Source organism: Cololabis saira, chromosome 18, assembly GCF_033807715.1.
Source record: "Cololabis saira isolate AMF1-May2022 chromosome 18, fColSai1.1, whole genome shotgun sequence".
Taxonomy (NCBI): domain Eukaryota; kingdom Metazoa; phylum Chordata; class Actinopteri; order Beloniformes; family Belonidae; genus Cololabis; species Cololabis saira.
This window is the reverse complement of record NC_084604.1, coordinates 41731746-41754843: the sequence shown is the minus strand read 5'-3', so window position 1 is coordinate 41754843 and position 23098 is coordinate 41731746. Positions and strand designations below refer to the sequence as shown.

At 35.7% G+C, this 23098-nt stretch overlaps 1 protein-coding gene across 1 annotated transcript in view; it reads right to left on the bottom strand.

The window, feature by feature from the left end:
- LOC133418306 (connector enhancer of kinase suppressor of ras 3-like) overlaps positions 1–22130 on the bottom strand; it is a 39483-nt gene extending 17353 nt beyond the window's left edge. Inside the window, exons 1-2 of the mRNA XM_061706880.1 lie at positions 22009–22130; positions 6329–6492 (exon numbers count right to left, since the gene is read on the bottom strand). Coding sequence (XP_061562864.1) covers positions 6329–6492; positions 22009–22060 — 216 coding nt within the window. The 5' untranslated portion in view covers positions 22061–22130. The remainder of the gene's footprint in view (positions 1–6328; positions 6493–22008) is intronic.
- Positions 22131–23098: the final 968 nt, after the last annotated feature.

Genomic DNA, 23098 nt, shown 5'->3' with positions numbered 1-23098 from the left:
TATCAACTATAAACTATCAACTATAAACTAAACTATCAACTATACTATCAACTATCAACTAAACTATCAACTATAAACTATCAACTATCAACTAAACTATCAACTAAACTATCAACTATCAACTAAACTATCAACTATCAACTAAACTATCAACTATCAACTAAACTATCAACTATAAACTATCAACTAAACTATCAACTATCAACTATAAACTATCAACTATCAACTAAACTATCAACTATAAACTATCAACTATCAACTATCAACTATCAACTATAAACTATCAACTATAAACTAAACTATCAACTATACTATCAACTATCAACTAAACTATCAACTATAAACTATCAACTATCAACTAAACTATCAACTAAACTATCAACTATCAACTAAACTATCAACTATCAACTAAACTATCAACTATCAACTAAACTATCAACTAAACTATCAACTATCAACTAAACTATCAACTATAAACTATCAACTAAACTATCAACTATCAACTAAACTATCAACTATCAACTATAAACTATCAACTATCAACTAAACTATCAACTATAAACTATAAACTATAAACTATCAACTATAAACTATCAACTAAACTATCAACTAAACTATCAACTAAACTATCAACTAAACTATGAACTATCAACTATAAACTATCAACTAACTATCAACTATAAACTATCAACTATAAACTATCAACTAAACTATCAACTAAACTATCAACTAAACTATCAACTAAACTATCAACTATCAACTATAAACTATCAACTAACTATCAACTATAAACTATCAACTATAAACTATCAACTATAAACTATCAACTAAACTATCAACTATAAACTATCAACTAAACTATCAACTAAACTATCAACTATCAACTATCAACTAAACTATCAACTATAAACTATCAACTAAACTATCAACTAAACTATCAACTATCAACTATCAACTAAACTATCAACTATAAACTATCAACTATCAATTATCAACTAAACTATCAACTATCAACTATCAATTATCAACCAGACTATCGATTATCAACTATCAACTAAACTATCAACTATAAACTATCAACTATCAATTATCAACTAAACTATCAATTATCAACTATCAACTAAACTATCAACTATCAATTATCAACCAGACTATCGATTATCAACTATCAACTAAACTATCAACTATAAACTATCAACTATCAATTATCAACTAAACTATCAACTATAAACTATCAACTATCAATTATCAACTAAACTATCAATTATCAACTATCAACTATCAACTATCAACTATCAATTATCAACCAGACTATCGATTATCAACTATCAACTAAACTATCAACTATAAACTATCAACTATCAATTATCAACTAAACTATCAATTATCAACTATCAACTAAACTATCAATTATCAACTATCAACTAAACTATCAACTATAAACTATCAACTATCAATTATCAACTAAACTATCAATTATCAACTATCAACTAAACTATCAATTATCAACTATAAACTATCAACTATCAACTAAACTGTAAACTATCAACTAAACTATCAACTAAACTATCAACTATCAACTAAACTATCAACTAAACTATCAACTATAAACTATAAACTATCAACTATCAACTAAACTATCAACTAAACTATCAACTATAAACTATCAACTATAAACTATCAACTATCAACTAAACTATCAACTATCAACTAAACTATCAACTATAAACTATCAACTATCAACTATAAACTATCAACTATCAACTAAACTATCAATTATCAACTATCAACTATAAACTAAACTATCAACTAAACTATCAACTATCAACTAAACTATCAACTATAAACTATCAACTATCAACTATAAACTATCAACTATCAACTAAACTATCAACTAAACTATCAACTATCAACTAAACTATCAACTATAAACTATCAACTATCAACTATAAACTATCAACTAAACTATCAACTATAAACTATAAACTATCAACTAAACTATCAACTATCAACTAAACTATCAACTATAAACTATCAACTAAACTATCAACTATCAACTAAACTATCAACTATCAACTAAACTATCAACTATAAACTATCAACTATCAACTAAACTATCAACTATAAACTATCAACTATCAACTAAACTATCAATTATCAACTATCAACTATAAACTAAACTATCAACTAAACTATCAACTATCAACTAAACTATCAACTATAAACTATCAACTATCAACTATAAACTATCAACTATCAACTAAACTATCAACTAAACTATCAACTATCAACTAAACTATCAACTATAAACTATCAACTATCAACTATCAACTAAACTATCAACTAAACTATCAACTATAAACTATCAACTATCAACTATCAACTAAACTATCAACTATAAACTATCAACTAAACTATCAACTATAAACTATAAACTATCAACTAAACTATCAACTATCAACTAAACTATCAACTATCAACTATCAACTAAACTATCAACTATCAACTAAACTATCAACTATCAACTAAACTATCAACTATAAACTATCAACTATCAACTAAACTATCAACTATAAACTATCAACTAAACTATCAACTATAAACTATCAACTATCAATTATCAATTAAACTATCAATTATCAACTATCAACTAAACTATCAACTATAAACTATCAACTATCAACTAAACTATCAACTATAAACTATCAACTATCAACTAAACTATCAACTATAAACTATCAACTAAACTATCAACTATAAACTATCAACTATCAATTATCAATTAAACTATCAATTATCAACTATCAACTAAACTATCAACTATCAACTAAACTATCAACTATCAACTAAACTATCAACTATAAACTATCAACTATCAACTATCAACTAAACTATCAACTATCAACTATCAACTAAACTATCAACTATCAACTAAACTATCAACTATCAACTAAACTATCAACTATAAACTATCAACTATCAACTAAACTATCAACTATCAACTATCAACTAAACTATCAACTATCAACTAAACTATCAACTATCAACTAAACTATCAACTATAAACTATCAACTATCAACTATCAACTAAACTATCAACTATCAACTAAACTATCAACTATCAACTAAACTATCAACTATCAACTATCAACTATCAACTAAACTATCAACTATCAACTATCAACTAAACTATCAACTAAACTATCAACTATAAACTATAAACTATCAACTAAACTATCAACTATAAACTATCAACTATCAACTATCAACTAAACTATCAACTATCAACTAAACTATCAACTATCAACTAAACTATCAACTATAAACTATCAACTATCAACTATCAACTATCAACTAAACTATCAACTAAACTATCAACTATAAACTATCAACTATCAACTATCAACTAAACTATCAACTACACTATCAACTAAACTATCAACTATCAACTAAACTATCAACTATAAACTATCAACTATCAACTATCAACTAAACTATCAACTATCAACTAAACTATCAACTATCAACTATCAACTAAACTATCAACTATCAACTAAACTATCAACTATAAACTATAAACTATCAACTAAACTATCAACTATCAACTAAACTATCAACTATCAACTAAACTATCAACTATAAACTATAAACTATCAACTAAACTATCAACTATCAATTATCAACTATCAACTAAACTATCAACTATAAACTATCAACTAAACTATCAACTATCAACTAAACTATCAACTATAAACTATAAACTATCAACTATCAACTAAACTATCAACTATAAACTATCAACTAAACTATCAACTATCAACTAAACTATCAACTATAAACTATCAACTATCAACTAATCTATCAACTAAACTATCAACTATCAACTAAACTATCAACTATAAACTATCAACTATCAATTATCAATTAAACTATCAATTATCAACTATCAACTAAACTATAAACTATCAACTAAACTATCAACTATCAACTATCAACTAAACTATCAACTATAAACTATCAACTAAACTATAAACTATAAACTATCAACTAAACTATCAACTATAAACTATCAACTATCAACTAATCTATCAACTAAACTATCAACTATAAACTATCAACTAAACTATCAACTATCAACTAAACTATCAACTATCAACTAAACTATCAACTATCAACTAAACTATCAACTAAACTATCAACTATCAACTAAACTATCAACTATCAACTAAACTATCAACTATCAACTAAACTATCAACTATAAACTATCAACTATCAACTAATCTATCAACTAAACTATCAACTATCAACTAAACTATCAACTATCAACTAAACTATCAACTATCAACTAAACTATCAACTATCAACTAAACTATCAACTAAACTATCAACTAAACTATCAACTATCAACTATCAACTAAACTATCAACTATCAACTATCAACTAAACTATCAACTATCAACTATCAACTATCAACTAAACTATCAACTATCAACTAAACTATCAACTATCAACTAAACTATCAACTATCAACTAAACTATCAACTATCAACTAAACTATCAACTATCAACTAAACTATCAACTATCAACTAAACTATCAACTATCAACTAAGGGAGCCTCCCCAGTGGGCGGGGCCTTCCCCAGGTGGGCGGGGCCTCCATTTCCTGTTCAGCAGCAGATTCTAGTGTTTCACCTCCAGCAGCAGGAAACAGGTCGGTGTTCAGGAAACGCTGCTGCTGCAGACGTTAGTAACGTTCAAACTCTGCAGTTTATTATTTATTTATGGAACTAAAGTATCTGCTGCTGCTGCAGACGTTAGTAACGTTCAAACAGAGCAGTTCTATTTATCAAACACTTCAGTTTATTTATTTATGGAACTGAAGTGTCTGTTCATCACGTTCCAGGAACATCTCTCTGTTTTCTTCAAACCAGAGCAGCGACGACTAAACTGCTGATGTTTTAACTGATGTTACTATGTTTTTATCCTCTCAGGGCCTGATTTACTAAAGGTTTGCATGCGTAAAAACGTGTGCAAACTTGACATCACCCGCAAACCAAAGTGCCAGCTGATCTACTAACAGCGTGCAAAGAGGACTGCGCCTCTCAAATGAGCAAAATAGCACACGCAATTCAGTTAGTACTTTTGCCCTGATGAATAATCAATATGGGGCGTACCCGCCAGAGAGCGCTAAATACTGGGAGGGGAAGATGCAAATTGGTTCATTTACCACCTGCAATGAGATTTACCAAGCCTGAAAGTAATTGCGGGGATTGTGATTGCGTCTGTATTTAATACGTTAAAAGGAAGGTGCTAATCTGCCCAGCATTACGCACCGATGGCTGCTGTTATTGTGGTGTTGTGCCGTATTCAGCACCCCTGCCGTGAAAAGCACCCCCTCATACACACTCACACAAACACATACTTAGGAGTTTATATTATATATATTTACAAATATTATGGAAGACAACACAGTAAGCAGGCTATTAATTAATGACATCAATAACTATTTACCGATTTTTGTTATCTGTGACTGTGATTGTGGGAAAGTATGACTATTGTGGAATCATGAGCGCATTTAAACATGAATCATTAACACAAAACTGGACGCTAAACAGAACGTGACACGGAATGAGAATATCATTTTTGTCATTGTGTGTATGTTGTCATTTGTTCAATTCAATTCAATTCAATTTTATTTATATAGCGTCTAATACAACAGAGTTGTCTCTAGACGCTTTCCAGAGACCCATACCCAGAACATGACCCCCGAGCAGTTATTACATAAACAATGGCAGGTAAAAACTCCCCTAGTGGGAGAAAAACCTTAAGCCAAACAGTGGCAAGGAAAAACTCCCCTTTAGGAGGGAAGAAACCTTGAGCAGGACCAGGCTCGTAAGGGGGGACCCTCCTGCCGAGGGCCATTTGTAGTAAATTAAACATGAGCATTTAGTCCTTTTTGACATTTACTCGTGAATAAGAGATCTGTGGGTAATATATGTCGACGAGGGGGTGCTTTTCACGGCAGGGGTGCTGAATACGGCACAACAGCGCAAACCGTAAGACACGCAACAGCTCATTTAAATACTGCGGTTTGCACCTGTTATCAATTGCTCACGCATTCTTAGTTGATCACCCGCAAAACACACAACAACAGCACGTGCAAACTTTTTCAGTGCACACGCAATTTAGTACTCTTTATTTAGGATCTTAGTAAATCGGGCCCTCAGAGTTTCTATTTTCAATGACTCTACTGTTACTACAGACCCCCAGGATCTGGATCTGGATCTGGATCTGGACCTGGACCTGGTCCTGGTCCGGTCCACCTACCAGGGCACACAGCAGGTCCAGGGCCTCCAGGACCAGTTCCTGGTGTCCGACCCGGGTCACTCCCAGACCCAGCAGGTCCTGGTGGTTCATCCGGATCAGCTTCTCCCCGTCCACCCGGTTCTGCTGGAAGGAGGGGACGTAGCGCTGCAGGCCGTCGTCCAGACCTGGGGGGACACGTTAGCCTGTTAGCCTGTTAGCCTGACCCGCTAACCCCCGTTAACCTGACCCCCGACCCGGTTCTGCTGGAAGGAGGAGACGTAGCGCTGCAGGCCGTCGTCCAGACCTGGGGGGACACGGGACCGTTAGCCCATTAGCCCCCGTTAACACGCTAACCCGACCCATTAGCCTGACCCGCTATTCCGTTAGCCTGACCCGTTAACTGTCCACCCGACCCGTTAAGGTCCTGCAGACCAGGACTGGTTCCTGGTCTGCAGGACCTGCAGAATCTCACTAAAGTGTTTTAAGAATGTTTGTGGCTCTAGTGGCCGTTTATTTTGATATTTATTATTCCAGTGTCAGACAGGAAGTAGAGAGAGAGAGAGAGAGAGAGAGAGAGAGAGAGAGAGAGAGGGAACGGGTCGACATCAGCAACGATGCAGCCGGGATTCAAACCTGCAACCTGCAGGACGTTAGCCTCGTATACGAGCCGCTGCTGAACCCGCTAACCGCTAAGGTCAGCAGAACTACCCACAATGCACCAGTTAATACCCACAATGCACCAGGAACTACCCACAATGCACCAGTTACCCACAATGCACCAGTTATTACCCACAATGCACCAGTTATTACCCACAATGCACCAGGAACTACCCACAATGCACCAGGAACTACCCACAATGCACCAGGAACTACCCACAATGCAGCGGGAACTTTATTTCTTGTATTTCCCATTCTTTAATGGCCGGGGGAAGAGGGGGTTGTTATAGGGGGGGCGTTGGGGGAGGTTATGGGGGGGGTCCAGAGGAAGGAGGATTTCCTGCTGCTCTGCAGACGTCCAGAACTAACAAACAGGAAGTGACACCACCCAGATCACATTCCTGCTCCCTGGACAGGAAACAAGGAAACAGCTCTGCTATCCACTCTCTGTTCATACGAGAGCTGGTGGAACCAGAACTGAGTCTCTCCTTCAACCTGGAGAGAGAGAACTACGGAGGGAGGGATGATGGAGGGATGGAGCAGTGTGTATTTGTGTATGGAGGAGAGCCAGTTCCAGCCGGTTCCAGCTGGTTCCAGGAACTCCACTAGTTCTTCTCTAGTTTCCGTTTCTCTGTGAAGCTGCAGATGGAAGAAAGACAGGAAGAGAGGAAGGGGGGGGGGTTCTGTGATGGTTCCTGTGATTCACCAGACCCCCCTCACTGATGAGACCTAGGGCTGGGCGATATATCGAGATTTTAATATATATCGATATATTTTCAAACACGAAATGGTACGAGACAATATCGCTTATATCGATTTAAAAAAAAAAAAAAAAAAAAAAATTTACATTTTTTTTTTTTTAATGATTTTGATATAGCTTATTTTGTGACAAATTGACTTGAATGTTTTATTTGAGATTGTCACAAATGTTTTGTTATTTGCACAACTGTCAACCTCAGTGGAAAAGTCTGCCTGTTACTGTCTACATTGTATTAATTGCACAGTGTATTTTAATTTAATTGTTATGCAGGAAAGGGATATTTGTTTTATTTTATTCAAGAAGCATTTTTATTCTATATATGCATCAGTTTATTTTTATTTCATTAGTTTTATACATGTTGATATTGTGCAGACCTCTGTTAATAAAGGAACCTGTGTGACATTTGGCACGAGGCTTTGTATTAAAACTGACTGTTTTTTTAAGAAATTAAGCTAACAGAGATGCTAACAGAGATGCTAACAGAGATGCTAACAGAGATGCCAACAGAGATGCTAACAGAGAAGCTAACAGAGATGCTAACAGAGGTGCTAACAGAGATGCCAACAGAGATGCCAACAGAGATGCTAACACAGATGCTAACAGAGATGCTAACAGAGGTGCTAACAGAGATGCCAACAGAGATGCCAACAGAGATGCTAACACAGATGCTAACAGAGATGCTAACAGAGATGCTAACAGAGATGCTATGCTATAATGCTTTGGGGGAAACCCCAATTAAGGCACAGAAAAAATATTGAGATATATATCGAGTATCAACATTTAGCTAGAAAATATCCAGATATGACTTTTGGTCCATATCGCCCAGCCCTAATGAGACCCAACGTTGGGGATGTAGGGGGGGGACCACGGGGCAACAAGCATCTTCAGCCCTGTTGGAGACCAGTGGACCAATGGGAGGAGCCGCTGGGGTCACATGACAATCCAATCACCTCCAAGGACCGGCAGCTTTGTTTACGTACGGGTCTGAACTACAACCCATGGTGAGTCACATGGAAACGGGGAAACGGGTCACATGACCCAAGGATCTGGGGCCTCATCTATAAAGCTTGTTTGGTCACAAAACAGGGCTGAAAGATTAGACGCACCTTCTACGCAAAGGTTGGGATTTAAAAAGAAAAAACTAACCAAAAAATCTGCGTATCCCTACGCCAACCCTGACCCTCCCGTAGGAACTTAAGACACGGGGAACTGGAGACGCAGGCTGTGAGGTGGTGAAATGAAGCCAGATTCATGTCATACTCTTAATAATGTCATCACATATCACAACATATATCAGACTTATAATATAATAGCGCTGATCGTGTCCTCTGTGTGTGAAGCTCAGTCAGGACTCTGCTGCTGCAGCCGTGGTGAGTGGGCTAGCCACCCGTCCCTTGAAATACGTAATTGTTACATAATTGGGAATTAAAATGTATATAAAAACAGTTTATTCCGTATTTCACAATCGTCCCATGCACGTCTGTCACACACCACACACTAGTTAAGCCTAATTATGCCTAAATTATGGTTCCACGTTAAATCGACGCAGAGCCTACGCCGTAGGTTACGCGGCGACGCGCACTGTACGGTGCGCGTCGCCGCGTAACCTATACCGTATGCTCTGTGTCGATTTAACGCGGACCATAATTCATCCTTGAGCAGCACTGAGGGGAGGAGGGGGAGCGGGGCTCCGTCCTGTCTTCGCACAGTCTTGATGATTTTCAATTACTGGCTGAGCCTACCGTTAGTTCTTAAACTGTAAAAAGTGGGGGGGACAAAAACATGAGTTTGAAAAGTGGGGGGGACATGTCCCCCCTGTTCCCAGTGGAAATTGCGCCCATGCGCCTCACAGCGTTTTATTTTCACTCGCTTTATTTTATACTATTTATATACTATTTATACTTTTACTGTGACCACCAAATAATGTGGTTTTCCTGTCCTCCACATCATCCACAACATCTCCATCTCAGTCTCCGTGAAATTTAGTGTCCCGGTGGCTCCACACGTCTCATTCATTCTGACACAAACAGACTGCATGAAGCCGCTGCACATACTCAGCAGGATCATTTATGTGCAAATACAATCATGAACTACTTTGCATTGCCCATTTATGGTAGAAAGTGGGCGTGTAGAGGGCGGGATATGAGGAGAATTCACCTTCAACCTTCCAGCTGGACTGTGATTTATAAAGAGAACATTGCGTGCACACGGTTTTATAAATCCAGATTTTTTTTTGCGCCCGCCATTTTCGGCTTTTGGGTTTAGGTGCACTCTTAGTTTGAATCCTACACACTCTTTTATAAATGAGGCCCCAGGTCTGGATCTGGACCTGGACTGGTTTACCATGTGTACCTGAAGGTGTTCTGGGGCCCTGGGGGTCCTGGGGGGGCCAGACCTGGGGCCTTATGTACTAAGAGTGCGGCGCACAAAAAACATGCGTTCGCCACTTTCAACGCTCAGGATCGGATGTACAAAGAATGACGTGAACGTAGAAAGCTGCGGTCTTTCACTCACACATTAAGGCTGGTTCACGCACTTTTCTGAGGTTCTGCCCGTTGGCGACAACCACTGGTGATGCAGTGAAGTGCAGAATATGAGGAGACGTAACGTCAATAATAAGTTCACGACCACGTGAAGGACACGACAGTCCAGGACCTGGACCTGGACCTGGACCTGGACCGGTCTCTCTCCTGCGGATGCAACACTCCAAGTTAAAGCAATCTTGCTCTTTATTTCTCACGTTTGCACCTCGATAATCCCGTTTGCACAAGTTGTCTTTATTTCTGCAGCAGAGGAATCAGATCGTGATGCTTCATGTTTTAAATATAAGTTTATATTGTTCACATTGTTATACTTATGAGAGAGGTGATCGCGGACATCCAGAATGTGTAAGGCTCAATATACGTGTATATTGGTCTTAATCCGTCAGTATATAATACGCATGACAATACAGCAGAACGAGGAGCCGTTTTTCATCCACCAACTTAAGTTCTGGTGTCGGTTCTTGAAATACAAACAAGAAAAGCAGAGTGTATTGATGCACTAACGCTGTCATAAACATTCAAACCACTGCGGTCACGCCATCTCCGCTTCGGAGAGGCAGTCGCGCTATCTGCGCTTGGAAATACATTGCCGGTCTACATCGCGTTGTACGGTAAAGCGTGTGGACGGCTTCAAAACGGCTAGTATTATTATTTTCATGTCTTGAAATAGATACATATGTCATTACTTTTTGTAGTTTTACTAAAGTCTAACAAAATGATAAAAAAAGCAAAACCAATCGCCCATTCAGAATCCCATTCATTTCTATATGCAGATTTTAAATATTCATTAAAAAAACAAATCAAATTGTTTTCAGCAAACTGCACCATATTCTTGTTCAGCATGTCCTCAGGTACCTCTGACATCATTTTCAAGTTCTTTCACTGCAGCATTTTCTAATGCTAAATTCATACCCAATATAATACTAATAGTAATTATTTTTTAAAATCTGCTTATATACCTGTGTATTGGGTATGATTTTAGCATGTAATTATTAGAAAATGCTACAGTAAAAGAACTTGAAAATGATGCCAGAGGTACCTGGGGACATGATGAACAAGAATATGGTGCAGTTTCCTGAAAACAATTTGATTTGTTTTTTAATGAATATTTAAAATCTGCCTGCCCGCCAATGTTATAAACCTCAAACGTAATAAAAATATGCAGCTTTTAATGTAATAATCCTGCAAATGTAATACATTTCCCACAAACATAATAGTCCTGCCTACTACAAACGTAACACACGATTTCCCACAAATGTAATAACTATTACGTTTGTAGAGATTTATTACGTTTGTGGGGAAGTGAAAATCTTCAACTTTCAATGTTGTAATAACTTCCCACAAATGTAATAATGCAATGAATAATGGTTGTTGGCAGGGCCGCCGCAAGGGGTGTGCGAACCGTGCGACCGCACGGGGCCTCGCGCTATGGGCCGTTTTTTTTTTTTTTTTTTTTTTTTTCAATTTTGTTTTTTTTCAAAAAAAAAAATTTCGTTTTTTTTTTTTCATTTTTTCCCTTATAAATATCAACAGACACGTTTCAATTACAGACCTAAATGTGTACTAGTCTGTGCATATCAATAAATATATGTGCAATGATGCGCGTGTCTGTTGTTCAATACAACTGATCAGACCAAGCGCAGACACAAGCTGCTCTGATCCAGACGGTGGAGTTGGAACAAACTGTCACACAATGTCGAGAGAACGAGACAGATTCAGGAAATTTCCATCAGGGGATGAAAAAAGAAAAAAACTAAAGAAAATGGAAGAGTTTAATGCCTCTCTGAAAGGCTCGTTTGATACATTTGTTACAAAAATAACTGATCTGACCGGGTCTCAAGCAGCCGTGGGGCCCCGCGTCGAGGCAAGAGATGATGATGAGGCAGGGGAAGGTATCCAGTATTTTGATCATTGGAGAGTAAAAATTGCGCATATAGACACCCGATCCGACCCGAAAAACCCAAAAATTTCTCCCCCAGCCATTTTGCACATGGCCTCGCAAATCTCCCAGGCGGCTCTGGTTGTTGGTATGTATATATATATATATATATATATATATATATGTTACGGTTAATGTAGAAAAACGGCTATTTTGCAAACTAGCCGGTGAATGTGTAAATTATAATAAAACACATCCGCGCTCTGGCAGCCTGCCCTGCAGAATTAATGCTGTGGATGTGTCAGACCCCACACTTTTCAGGGAGTGTGTAACGTTAGGCCATTCTACTGAACTGTAGGCTATTCTGTAGTGACTGGACTCTATCTATCAAATGAATTACGTTTGCTTAGTTTGTTTTGGTTTCATCAATTTGTGCAAATGGAGGAGGAGGAGAGACTCAACAACTGTTTGTCTGTTTTGGAGGTGCAAAGAGAAGAATAGATGTTTCCTCACAAAGACTGTCACACTGGATATTTACAGTACATTTCCCAGACCTATGGTGTGCCCAAATTCAGAGCGCACTCCACTGCGATTGCCACCTCGTTAAAGCTCTATTCTGGGGCCAATGACGTGATCTGTAGTTTGCATTATTCATTTTGGAATACTCAATTTAGGAATTTATGTAATTTGTAATTTTGTAATTTGTTATGAACTGCAATGTTTGACACAACAACAGTTAGAACAAACGCAAAGGGCAGATGTATATCTGTTTTAGGAGTAAAACTGTGGAACTCATTAGAAAATGACCTTAAACTAGCAAATTCAATAAAAGCATACAAGATATTATTCAAAGCAAAGGTAATGGACACATATATAGAAACACAATAAACAAACAATGAAGAATGCACACATGCACGAGATAAAATGACAACTTAAATTTGTTTTGCCGGTTTCCTTAGCATCTTTTCACTTTCTGTTTTCAGAGCTATCATTATTATTATTATCATATTATTGCTATTATTATTATTATTATTACTATTACTATTATTATTATCATCACCATCATTATTATTATTATTATTATTATTATTATTATTATTATTATTATTATTATTATTACTATTATTATTATTATTATTATTATTATTATTATTATTATTATTATTATTATTATTATTATTATTATTATTATTATTATTACTATTATTATTATTATTATTATTATTATTATCATCACCATCATTATTATTATTATTATTATTATTATTATTATTATCATCACCATCATTATTATTATTATTATTATTATTATTATTATTATTATTATTATTATTATTATTATTATTATTATTATTATTATTATTATTACTATTATTATTATTATTATTATTATTATTATCATCACCATCATTATTATTATTATTATTATTATTATCATCACCATCATTATTATTATTATTATTATTATTATTATTATTATTATTATTATTACTATTATTATTATTATTATTATTATTATTATAACTATTATTATTATTATTACTATTATTATTATTCTGTGTAGACTTATGATACTTCATTTGTTTTTTTTTTGTATATTTTATTCTGTTAAAAGGTGGGCAATATAAGCTTTATGCTTCAAGCCCAGACCTTTTCGGTCAAATCACAATGTTGACCAGGGAAAAACCTGTGTTATCTTGTTTGTTGATTTTTCATTTTTGTTTGTGATTGACCGAAATAAATATTTACTACTACTACTACTACATAGTTCATAATTTATAGTCATGTTTAAGATGTACAAAGCAAAATGTTGTATATTGAACGTTGCTTCCATAACCTCCCTGTAATGTAGCGAGTGATGATGCTGCATTAACGGGGAGCAGATCGTTTTTCTACCTTGTGACACAGTGGAATGCAAACCTTTTTGGTTCAGTAAAGGTTTCTAAACTGGATTACATCTCCTGTCATTAGCGTCAGACTGAAATTACTGCCTACAGCTCGTTTTTGGTGGCTATTTTTTTTACGTCCAGACGATTCCACTACAACTCGTTGTTTCATCTCCAGTCTGAGGAACTTCCAGCAGATAAATCCCTGCAGTCCTTCTGGTCCGACACCTGAAGCTGCTGCAGAAACTCTCTCCAGGAATGAAGGGGTTTACACCCACCCCCCCCAATGAAGAGGTCTGGGTGATGTTTACGACCCCCCACCAAATGTCTGCTAGCTAACCACAACAAGCACATCTGTGCTTCACACCTCCATGTTCTGGTTCTGGAAACATCCTGGAGACACTTCTGTTGGAATAGACCAGGGGTTGGTAACCCAAAATGTTTTAGATCCATATTGGACCAAAAACACAAAAAACAAATATGTCTGGAGCCGCAAAAAATGAAAAGTCTTGTATCAGCCTTAGAATGAAGACAAATGGTGAAAGGAGAAATGTCGAAAAAAAGTCAAAATGTGGAGAAAAAAGTCAAAATGTTGAGATTAAAAAGGAAAGGAAAAAGCAAGAAAAAAAAGTGGAAAAAAGGAAAGAAAGAAGAAAAAAGAAAAAAAAACAAGAAAAGAAAGAAAAAAAAGGAAAAAAAGAGAAAAAAGAGAAAATAAAGACAAAGAAAGAGAAAAAAGGAAGAAAAAAAGAAGAAAAAAGGGAAAAAAAGGAAAAAAAGAAGAAAAAAGCAAAAAAAAACAAGAAAAGAAAGAAAAAAAGGAAAAAAAGAGAAAAGAAAGAGAAAGAAAGATAAAAAAAGGAAGAAAAAAAAGAAGCAAAAAAGAAGAAAAAGGGGAAAAAAAGGAAAAAAAGGTCAAACATTTTCTAAAAAGCTCCAGGAGCCACTAGGGCGGCGCTAAAGAGCCACATGCGGCTCTAGAGCCGCGGGTTGCTGAGCCCTGGAATAGACGCTATACAAATAACATTCAATTCAATTGAACTGGGAACTTTGATTTGTGTCTCAGAAACTCAGACAGAGTTTAACTTCAGCTAAACCGTCTCTGTGAGACTTTAGTCCACTACTTTCTAGAGAAAAAGCACTGACTACATTTCCATCAGTCAAAGTTGGGGTTAAGGTCAATATTGCGTTCAATATTTACTGAAACATTGGGGATAATGTGTTTCCATGCGTGAGCTAACAGGGTTATCCCTGTATCCATGGTAACAGGGTTATCCCTGTATCCATTAGGAATGGGTGATATTTTACCGTTCACCATAAACCGTCAAAAAAATTCCCCACGGTAAGAATTTGTATCTCACGGTAAAAACGATAAATTCCTGTTGATTTATGGAAGGAAGGAAGTAAGAAAGAAAGAAAGAAAGAAAGAAAGAAAGAAAGAAAGAAAGAAAGAAAGAAAGAAAGAAAGAAAGAAAGAAAGAAAGAAAGAAAGCACGGAGAACGTGATGACGTAATTCCCGTCATTTCTGCTTCTTCTTCCTGGATCCAAATCCAAAACAAATGCTGCTTCAACTTTTCTCTCACCTTCTTGTAAATCTTCTATCCCGGTACTTTCTACCGTCTACAAATGCAGAAATGTTCATATCCTTCATTACATTTATGAAGTGATTAGTCTCCTCCTGGTCTTGGTTTCTCCGTGTTTATAAGAACTTCCTGGACTCAAAAGACCAGGATTCCTTGTGAACAGAGCATGTGCAGAAAACTAATTCCTGTTCCGTTTGATGGGGATATTCTGTTACGTTTACATGACCCAATATTCAGGTTTAAAGGAGTAACTCAGGGCTCATATTCAGGTTTTTAAAAACCCCAATATGAGCAGATTCGGGTTATTCAAAGGGGTTATTGGTGTTTACATGGCCGTGTAACCGGGTTATTTGTTGTTTTTTTGTTTTTTTTAACATTGTATTTTTATATTTTTGATCACAACAAGAGGGGTAAACTGCACATACATAGAACACAAAACCCCCACAACTCAACTTCCAATAAAAAATTCAGTCAAAGTCCATACATACGGTACCAAGACATATTTCACAGTGCTATAATCCTGCCAAATATACTAACCAAAAATTCTACTTATTGCACTAATTGAAAATACCAGATAGTACTACCACATCTGTCCTATCAATGACTCTGAAATAATAATTAAATAGTTAAATAGTCTTCCTACCAGACTTCATGATCAACAGGACTTAGGGCTGTGCGATTAATCGATTTTAAATCTAAATCGGATTTATTAATCAAGACGATGTTAAAAAAAGGAAAATGGTAAAATGGATGTTCCTTTTTTGCAGCTGCATTACAGACGGAGCTCGTCTAGTCTTTGTTTGGTCAGAAAACTGTAAATTTTGTCACTTTACTAAACTCAAGGAGGATTTACAGGATCTTTCAATTGCACTTCATTCCCAATAGGGAAATTTGTCTGCTATTTTTATTTAAAAATAAATATACAATATTTGAAACAATTTATTCCATTGTCTTTTGTAGTTTTACCAAAAAAATCTAAATCGAAAATTGAGTTTTCAGAGAAAAAAATCGGGATTTTATTTTTGTCCAAAATCGCCCAGCCCTAACGGGACTTATCAAAAAAAGTAGGAAACACTTAATGTCATAATGTTCCCATCCTAAGTTGGGGCTGATCTCCAAACATAAACCCTCAAAACAAAACGGAAACAAAACCAAAAACCTAACAAAACAAACAGACATAAACGGTGGGAAAACCCAGTTAAAACAAACACGACAACAAAACAACACAAACCGTTGCACTCAGGTCTGATCATTGTCACTATGACTTACAATTACCTACGGAATTCCTAAAGTCAAATTCTGTATGAGATTGCCATATTTGTGTCAGGAGCTTGAGAGTTCGTTCCACCAGTATAATATTAATCCTGGGGGTTTAGATTCTGTCCAGTTTAAGGTTATACATTTTCTGGCTGCCAACATAGCAAGATCTATATATTTGTATTTATATTTGTTCCACTTGTCTGACATACTAGTTCCCTAAAGACATAAACGAGGTGACAAAGAGACAAATACACGTAAACATTGAGATATCAACTTGGTAACAGAATTCCAAAAAAAGCATCACATGACCAAAACATATGAAAAAAAGTTCCTTTTTGTTTCTTACAACGCCAGCAGAGAAATGACATCTCACTGTTCAGTTTATGCAATTTCTCTGGCGTGTAATAAATCCTGTGTATCATCTTAAATAGAGCTAGTTTATAATAAATCCTGTGCATCATCTTAAATACTAGTTTATAATAAATCCTGTGCATCATCTTAAATACTAGTTTATAATAAATCCTGTGTATCATCTTAAATACAGCTAGTTTATGCCTTATATTGTAACATTTATCAACTCTTTCTGCAAATCAATATGAAGATCTCGAGAAGATCTAGAAAATCTAGAAAAGGGTTATTGTATGCACGTAAATGTAGTCACTGATGCTGGACCTCAGCATGAACTCAAACAACCAGCACCAACAACCCCCAGACCCCCCCAGACCCCCCCAGACCTTCAGACCCCCCCAGACCCCCAGACCCCCCGTCACCCCCGTCTATAACAACAGCAGTTTGTGTCTCATCTGTCACCGTCACCTGTTAGTTGTTACTGACGGAGTTGAACCCTCAACCCCCACCAGGTCCCCGGGAACCAGATAAACAAACCAGGACCAGCTCCGGTCCTGCTCTGCAGCTGCCCCGGGTCGTCTGGGACCGGACCACTTAGGGCTGGGCCATATATCCAGATTTTAATATATATCGATATATTTTCAAACGCGATATGGTACGAGACAATACCGTTTATATCGATTATTAGAAAATATATAAATAAATAAATAAATAAAATTTATTTATGATTTTGATATAGCTTATTTTGTGACAAATTGACTTGAATGTTTTATTTGAGATTGTCACAAATGTTTTGTTATTTGCACAACTATCAACCTCAGTGGAAAAGTCTGCCTGTTACTGTCTACATTGTATTAATTACAGTGTATTTTAATTTAATTGTTATGCAGGAAAGGGATATTTGTTTTATTTTATTCAAGAAGCATTTTTATTCTATATATGCATCAGTTTATTTTTATTTCATGTGTTTTATACATGTTGATATTGTGCAGACCTCTGTTAATAAAGGAACCTGTGTGACATTTGGCACGAGGCTTTGTATTAAAACTGACTGTTTTTTTAAGAAATGAAGCTAACAGAGATGCTAACAGAGATGCTAACATAGATGCTAACAGAGATGCTAACAGAGATGCTAACAGAGATGCTAACGGATATGCTAACAGAGATGCTAACAGAGATGCTAACAGAGATGCTAACAGAGATGCTAACGGAGATGCCAACAGAGATGCTAACAGAGATGCTAACGGAGATGCCAACAGAGATGCTAACAGAGATGCTAACAGAGATGCTAACAGAGATGCTAACGGAGATGCTAACAGAGATGCTAACGGAGATGCCAACAGAGATGCTAACAGAGATGCTAACAGAGATGCTAACAGAGATGCTAACAGAGATGCTAACAGAGATGCTAACAGAGATGCTAACAGAGATGCTAACGGAGATGCCAACAGAGATGCTAACAGAGATGCTAACGGAGATGCCAACAGAGATGCTAACAGAGATGCTAACAGAGATGCTAACAGAGATGCTAACGGAGATGCTAGCAGAGATGCTAACGGAGATGCCAACAGAGATGCTAACAGAGATGCTAACAGAGATGCTAACAGAGATGCTAACGGAGATGCCAACAGAGATGCTAACAGAGATGCTAACAGAGATGCTAACAGAGATGCTAACGGAGATGCTAACAGAGATGCTAACAGAGATGCTAACAGAGATGCTAGCAGAGATGCTTACAGAGATGCTAGCAGAGATGCTTACAGAGATGCTAACAGAGATGCTAACAGAGATGCTAACAGAGATGCTAACAGAGATGCTAACAGAGATGCTAGGCTATAATGCTTTGGGAGAAACTCCAATTATGTCAGAAAAAATATGGATATATATCGAGTATCAACATTCAGCTAGAAAATATGGAGATATGACTTTTGGTCCATATCGCCCAGCCCTAGTCCCGGGTCGTCCGGGACTGGTGGTCCAGTATCTGGGACTGGTGGTCCAGTACCAGGTACTGGTGGTCCAGTACCAGGTACTGGTGGTCCAGTACCAGGTACTGGACCACCAGTACCAGATACTGGACCACCAGTACCTGGTACTGGTGGTCCAGTATCTGGTACTGGTGGTCCGGAACTGGACCACCAGTCCCACCAGTCCCTGGTACTAGCAGACCTGTCAAGTCTCCCCCTTTATCGGGGAAACTACCTTATTTTAACCTCTTTCCTGTTTTATCATGTAATACGTTTTAAACAGCAAACTGAATTGTCACTCCGGCCTATCTGTGCAATATTCCACCACACGTGTAAATATGTGTAATTATCTGTAGATATGAATGATCTCACGTCTTGATTTGACTATTTAAAAATGCACCTTAACCTTTTTATATTATTTATATTTCTTATCTGTTTGCACCGTCTTGCACTGAGAAGATGATGCTGCTTTTAATCTCACTGTTCCCGTGAATAATGACGATAAAGTATTCTATTCTATTCCTTCAATAAGCTGCAACCGGTTCAAACGCTGCAGCTGTTCTGACTCAGACCAGGAGAGAAACATTAGGCCCATTTTAAAATCCTTACACTGGCTTCCTGGTAGTTTTCCTGTTGATTTTAAAGTTCTTTTATTAGTTTATAAAGCGCTACATGGGCTTGCACCAGAGTAGATTTCAGAGATGTTTTTATTCTACGAACCAGGAAGGAACTCAGATCCTCCTGCTCTTCCTCTTTAGCTGCTCCAGAGTAGAACTAAAAGATTTGGTGATGCTTGTAGCTCCTATAATGTAATAATCTCCTATAATGTAATAATCTCCTATAATGTAATAATCTCCTATAATGTAATAATTTCCTATAATGTAATAATTTCCTATAATGTAATAATTTCCTATAATGTAATAATTTCCTATAATGTAATAATCTCCTATAATGTAATAATTTCCTATAATGTAATAATTTCCTATAATGTAATAATTCCTATAATGTAATAATCTCCTATAATGTAATAATTTCCTATAATGTAATAATTTCCTATAATGTAATAATTTCACCCTATAATGTAATAATTTCCTATAATGTAATAATTTCCTATAATGTAATAATTTCCTGAAAATGTAATAACGCCTGAAAATTTCATAAAATTTGCACTTAACTCAATCGAAAATGTAATAAAATCCAATAATGTAATAACTTGACCAATAATGTAATAAAATATCCTGACTGATATTGTAATAACATTTTTACCGATAATGTAAAACCTTATTACATTATTGGGAATTTATTACATTTTCAGGTGGGTCTTTTTTTTTTTTCCAAAATTGATAATGTAATATATATGTTCATTTTCAGTCCAGAGTTCTACATTTTGTGTTTTAAGAATCTAAGAATGTTTTATTTGAAAAACCAGAATGAATATTGGCTTAAATTACAAACTTTGAGTTCCATGTAATAAATTCCCAATAACGTAATAAGGTTTTACATTATTGGTAAAAATGTTATTACAATATCCGTCAGGATATTTTATTACATTATTGGGGAAGTTATTACATTATTGGGTTTTATTACATTTTCGATTGCGTTAAATGCAAATTTTATTACATTTTCAGGAAATTATTACATTATAGGACATTATTACATTATAGGACATTATTACATTATAGGAAATTATTACATTATAGGACATTATTACATTATAGGACATTATTACATTATAGGACATTATTACATTATAGGACATTATTACATTATAGGACATTATTACATTATAGGACATTATTACATTATAGGAAATTATTACATTATAGGAGATTATTACATTATAGGACATTATTACATTATAGGACATTATTACATTATAGGACATTATTACATTATAGGACATTATTACATTATAGGAAATTATTACATTATAGGAAATGATTACATTATAGGAAATTATTACATTATAGGAAATGATTACATTATAGGACATTATTACATTATAGGAGATTATTACATTATAGGACATTATTACATTATAGGACATTATTACATTATAGGACATTACTACATTATAGGAGCTACACTGCTGCTTCTAGCCACGATGCTCCAGAACTGTGGACCAGCCGGAGGATCTGAGCTGGAAATGTGGACATTTTTAAACTAAAACTCATCTCTTTGCTCTGGCTTTTATGTAGCGTCACATTTTATAGTTTTATTCTGTTTAACATTTTTTAAAGGTATCCGTTTTATTTATTTATCCATCTCTTATAATGTTTGTATTATTTTTTTTTTTATTGTTGTGGACTGATTATTTTTTAGCCTTAATCCTTGAACTTTTATCTTTTTATAAATGTTATATATTCTATATTGTATGTCAGGGTGCATTGCTCTCCCAGTTTTTATTTATTTCTTTATTGTGCTTATTTTTCAGTCAAAATGTCAAAGATCCTTGTATTTCATGTACCTTCAACAACTAATCACAGATGGAAGAATATCTGTAAAAACGGGATTAAATGTACTTTCCTAAAGAGTAAACCTGTGTCATCAGTCATTAATATTTAATACCAGAGAGACACATGGATGAAAATGACTAATTAAAAGAAAATGTAAATGTTTTCAATGTGTATATAAACTGAAAATATCTCAAATAAAGAAATCCACTTTTGTGTTTTCATTTAGGCTCTAGTAAAGGAATTACACATAGGAAGTCCACAGTTCCTGCCCCCCCCCCCCCGACCGGATCCCGGTCCCTACTGGACCCCAGGATCTGGTCCTGTTCCAGGTCCAGGTTCTGGTTCTGGTTCTGGTTCTCACCTCTCATCCAGGACACCGTCTCCTCCGGGCTCCAGCGGCTCACGGGCTCCATGGCTCCGAGGAACCGGTTCCTGGTCCTGCCGGGTCCCGGTTCCGACCCCAGACCCAAGAACCCAGAACACACTGACGTCCAGGACCAGCCGGGGTGTTTAGCGGGGGACCTGGCCACGCCCCTCACTGACATGGCCACGCCCCCTCACCGGCTTAACCACGCCCCGCGCCAACCTCTCCGCCCTGACCACGCCCACATCCGCCTTAACCACGCCCCTCTCCGCCTTAACCACGCCCCTCTCCGCCCTGGCCACGCCCCCTCTGTTTGAGCAGGCGCCTGTTACTTACAGATGTATTTCACCCAGTTTGGCTTTTTTTTTTGTGTGAGTTGCAAATATATAAATGAATAACAGCCCTATTAACCAATAAATCAGCCATGATAATAAAAATATGCAAAAAAAACTCTAGTAAAGTTATTTTTACCTCCCTGAATTCCACAATTATCAAAATACAGTCTTGTAACTGTAACCTAATGTTGCTGTTATTTTATTAACACCATTAAAATGGGAAAAAAATGCATTCAATCGTTTAATGATTGAATAGACAGACAATAACTGATAAATGGTTACTAGGTTACTGAAAGATATTTTTTAGTGTTTTTGTTACGTTGTCACAGCATTATCAATGAAGGCACTGGATTTTAATAGTAAAAGAAAAGAAAGAAAAAAGTCATTATTATTATTATTATTATTATTATTATTCCTAAACCTAGAGATGATCAGTTGTCCTATGAAAAGTAGAAAAGTTTCATTTCTAGGAGCTTTTGGCACAGCATTTTTCTTTCTTTGAGGGAGAAAAAAGATCTTCAAATATGTAATTATTAATAACACAGCGGCTACAAAACAAGTCATACCTTTAGGAAAATTGTACTCCTAACATATTGTTATTTCACGCAAAAAATATATATTATGTTTGTAAAATACTGTGCAATATAAGTATAATAGAAAAGTGCTAGACTGCTGTCATTAAAGTGACCTCTGTTTGACCTGGTCTGGACTTGTGTGGGTAAGAAAAAGCTCAATATGAAATTCAGTAAATA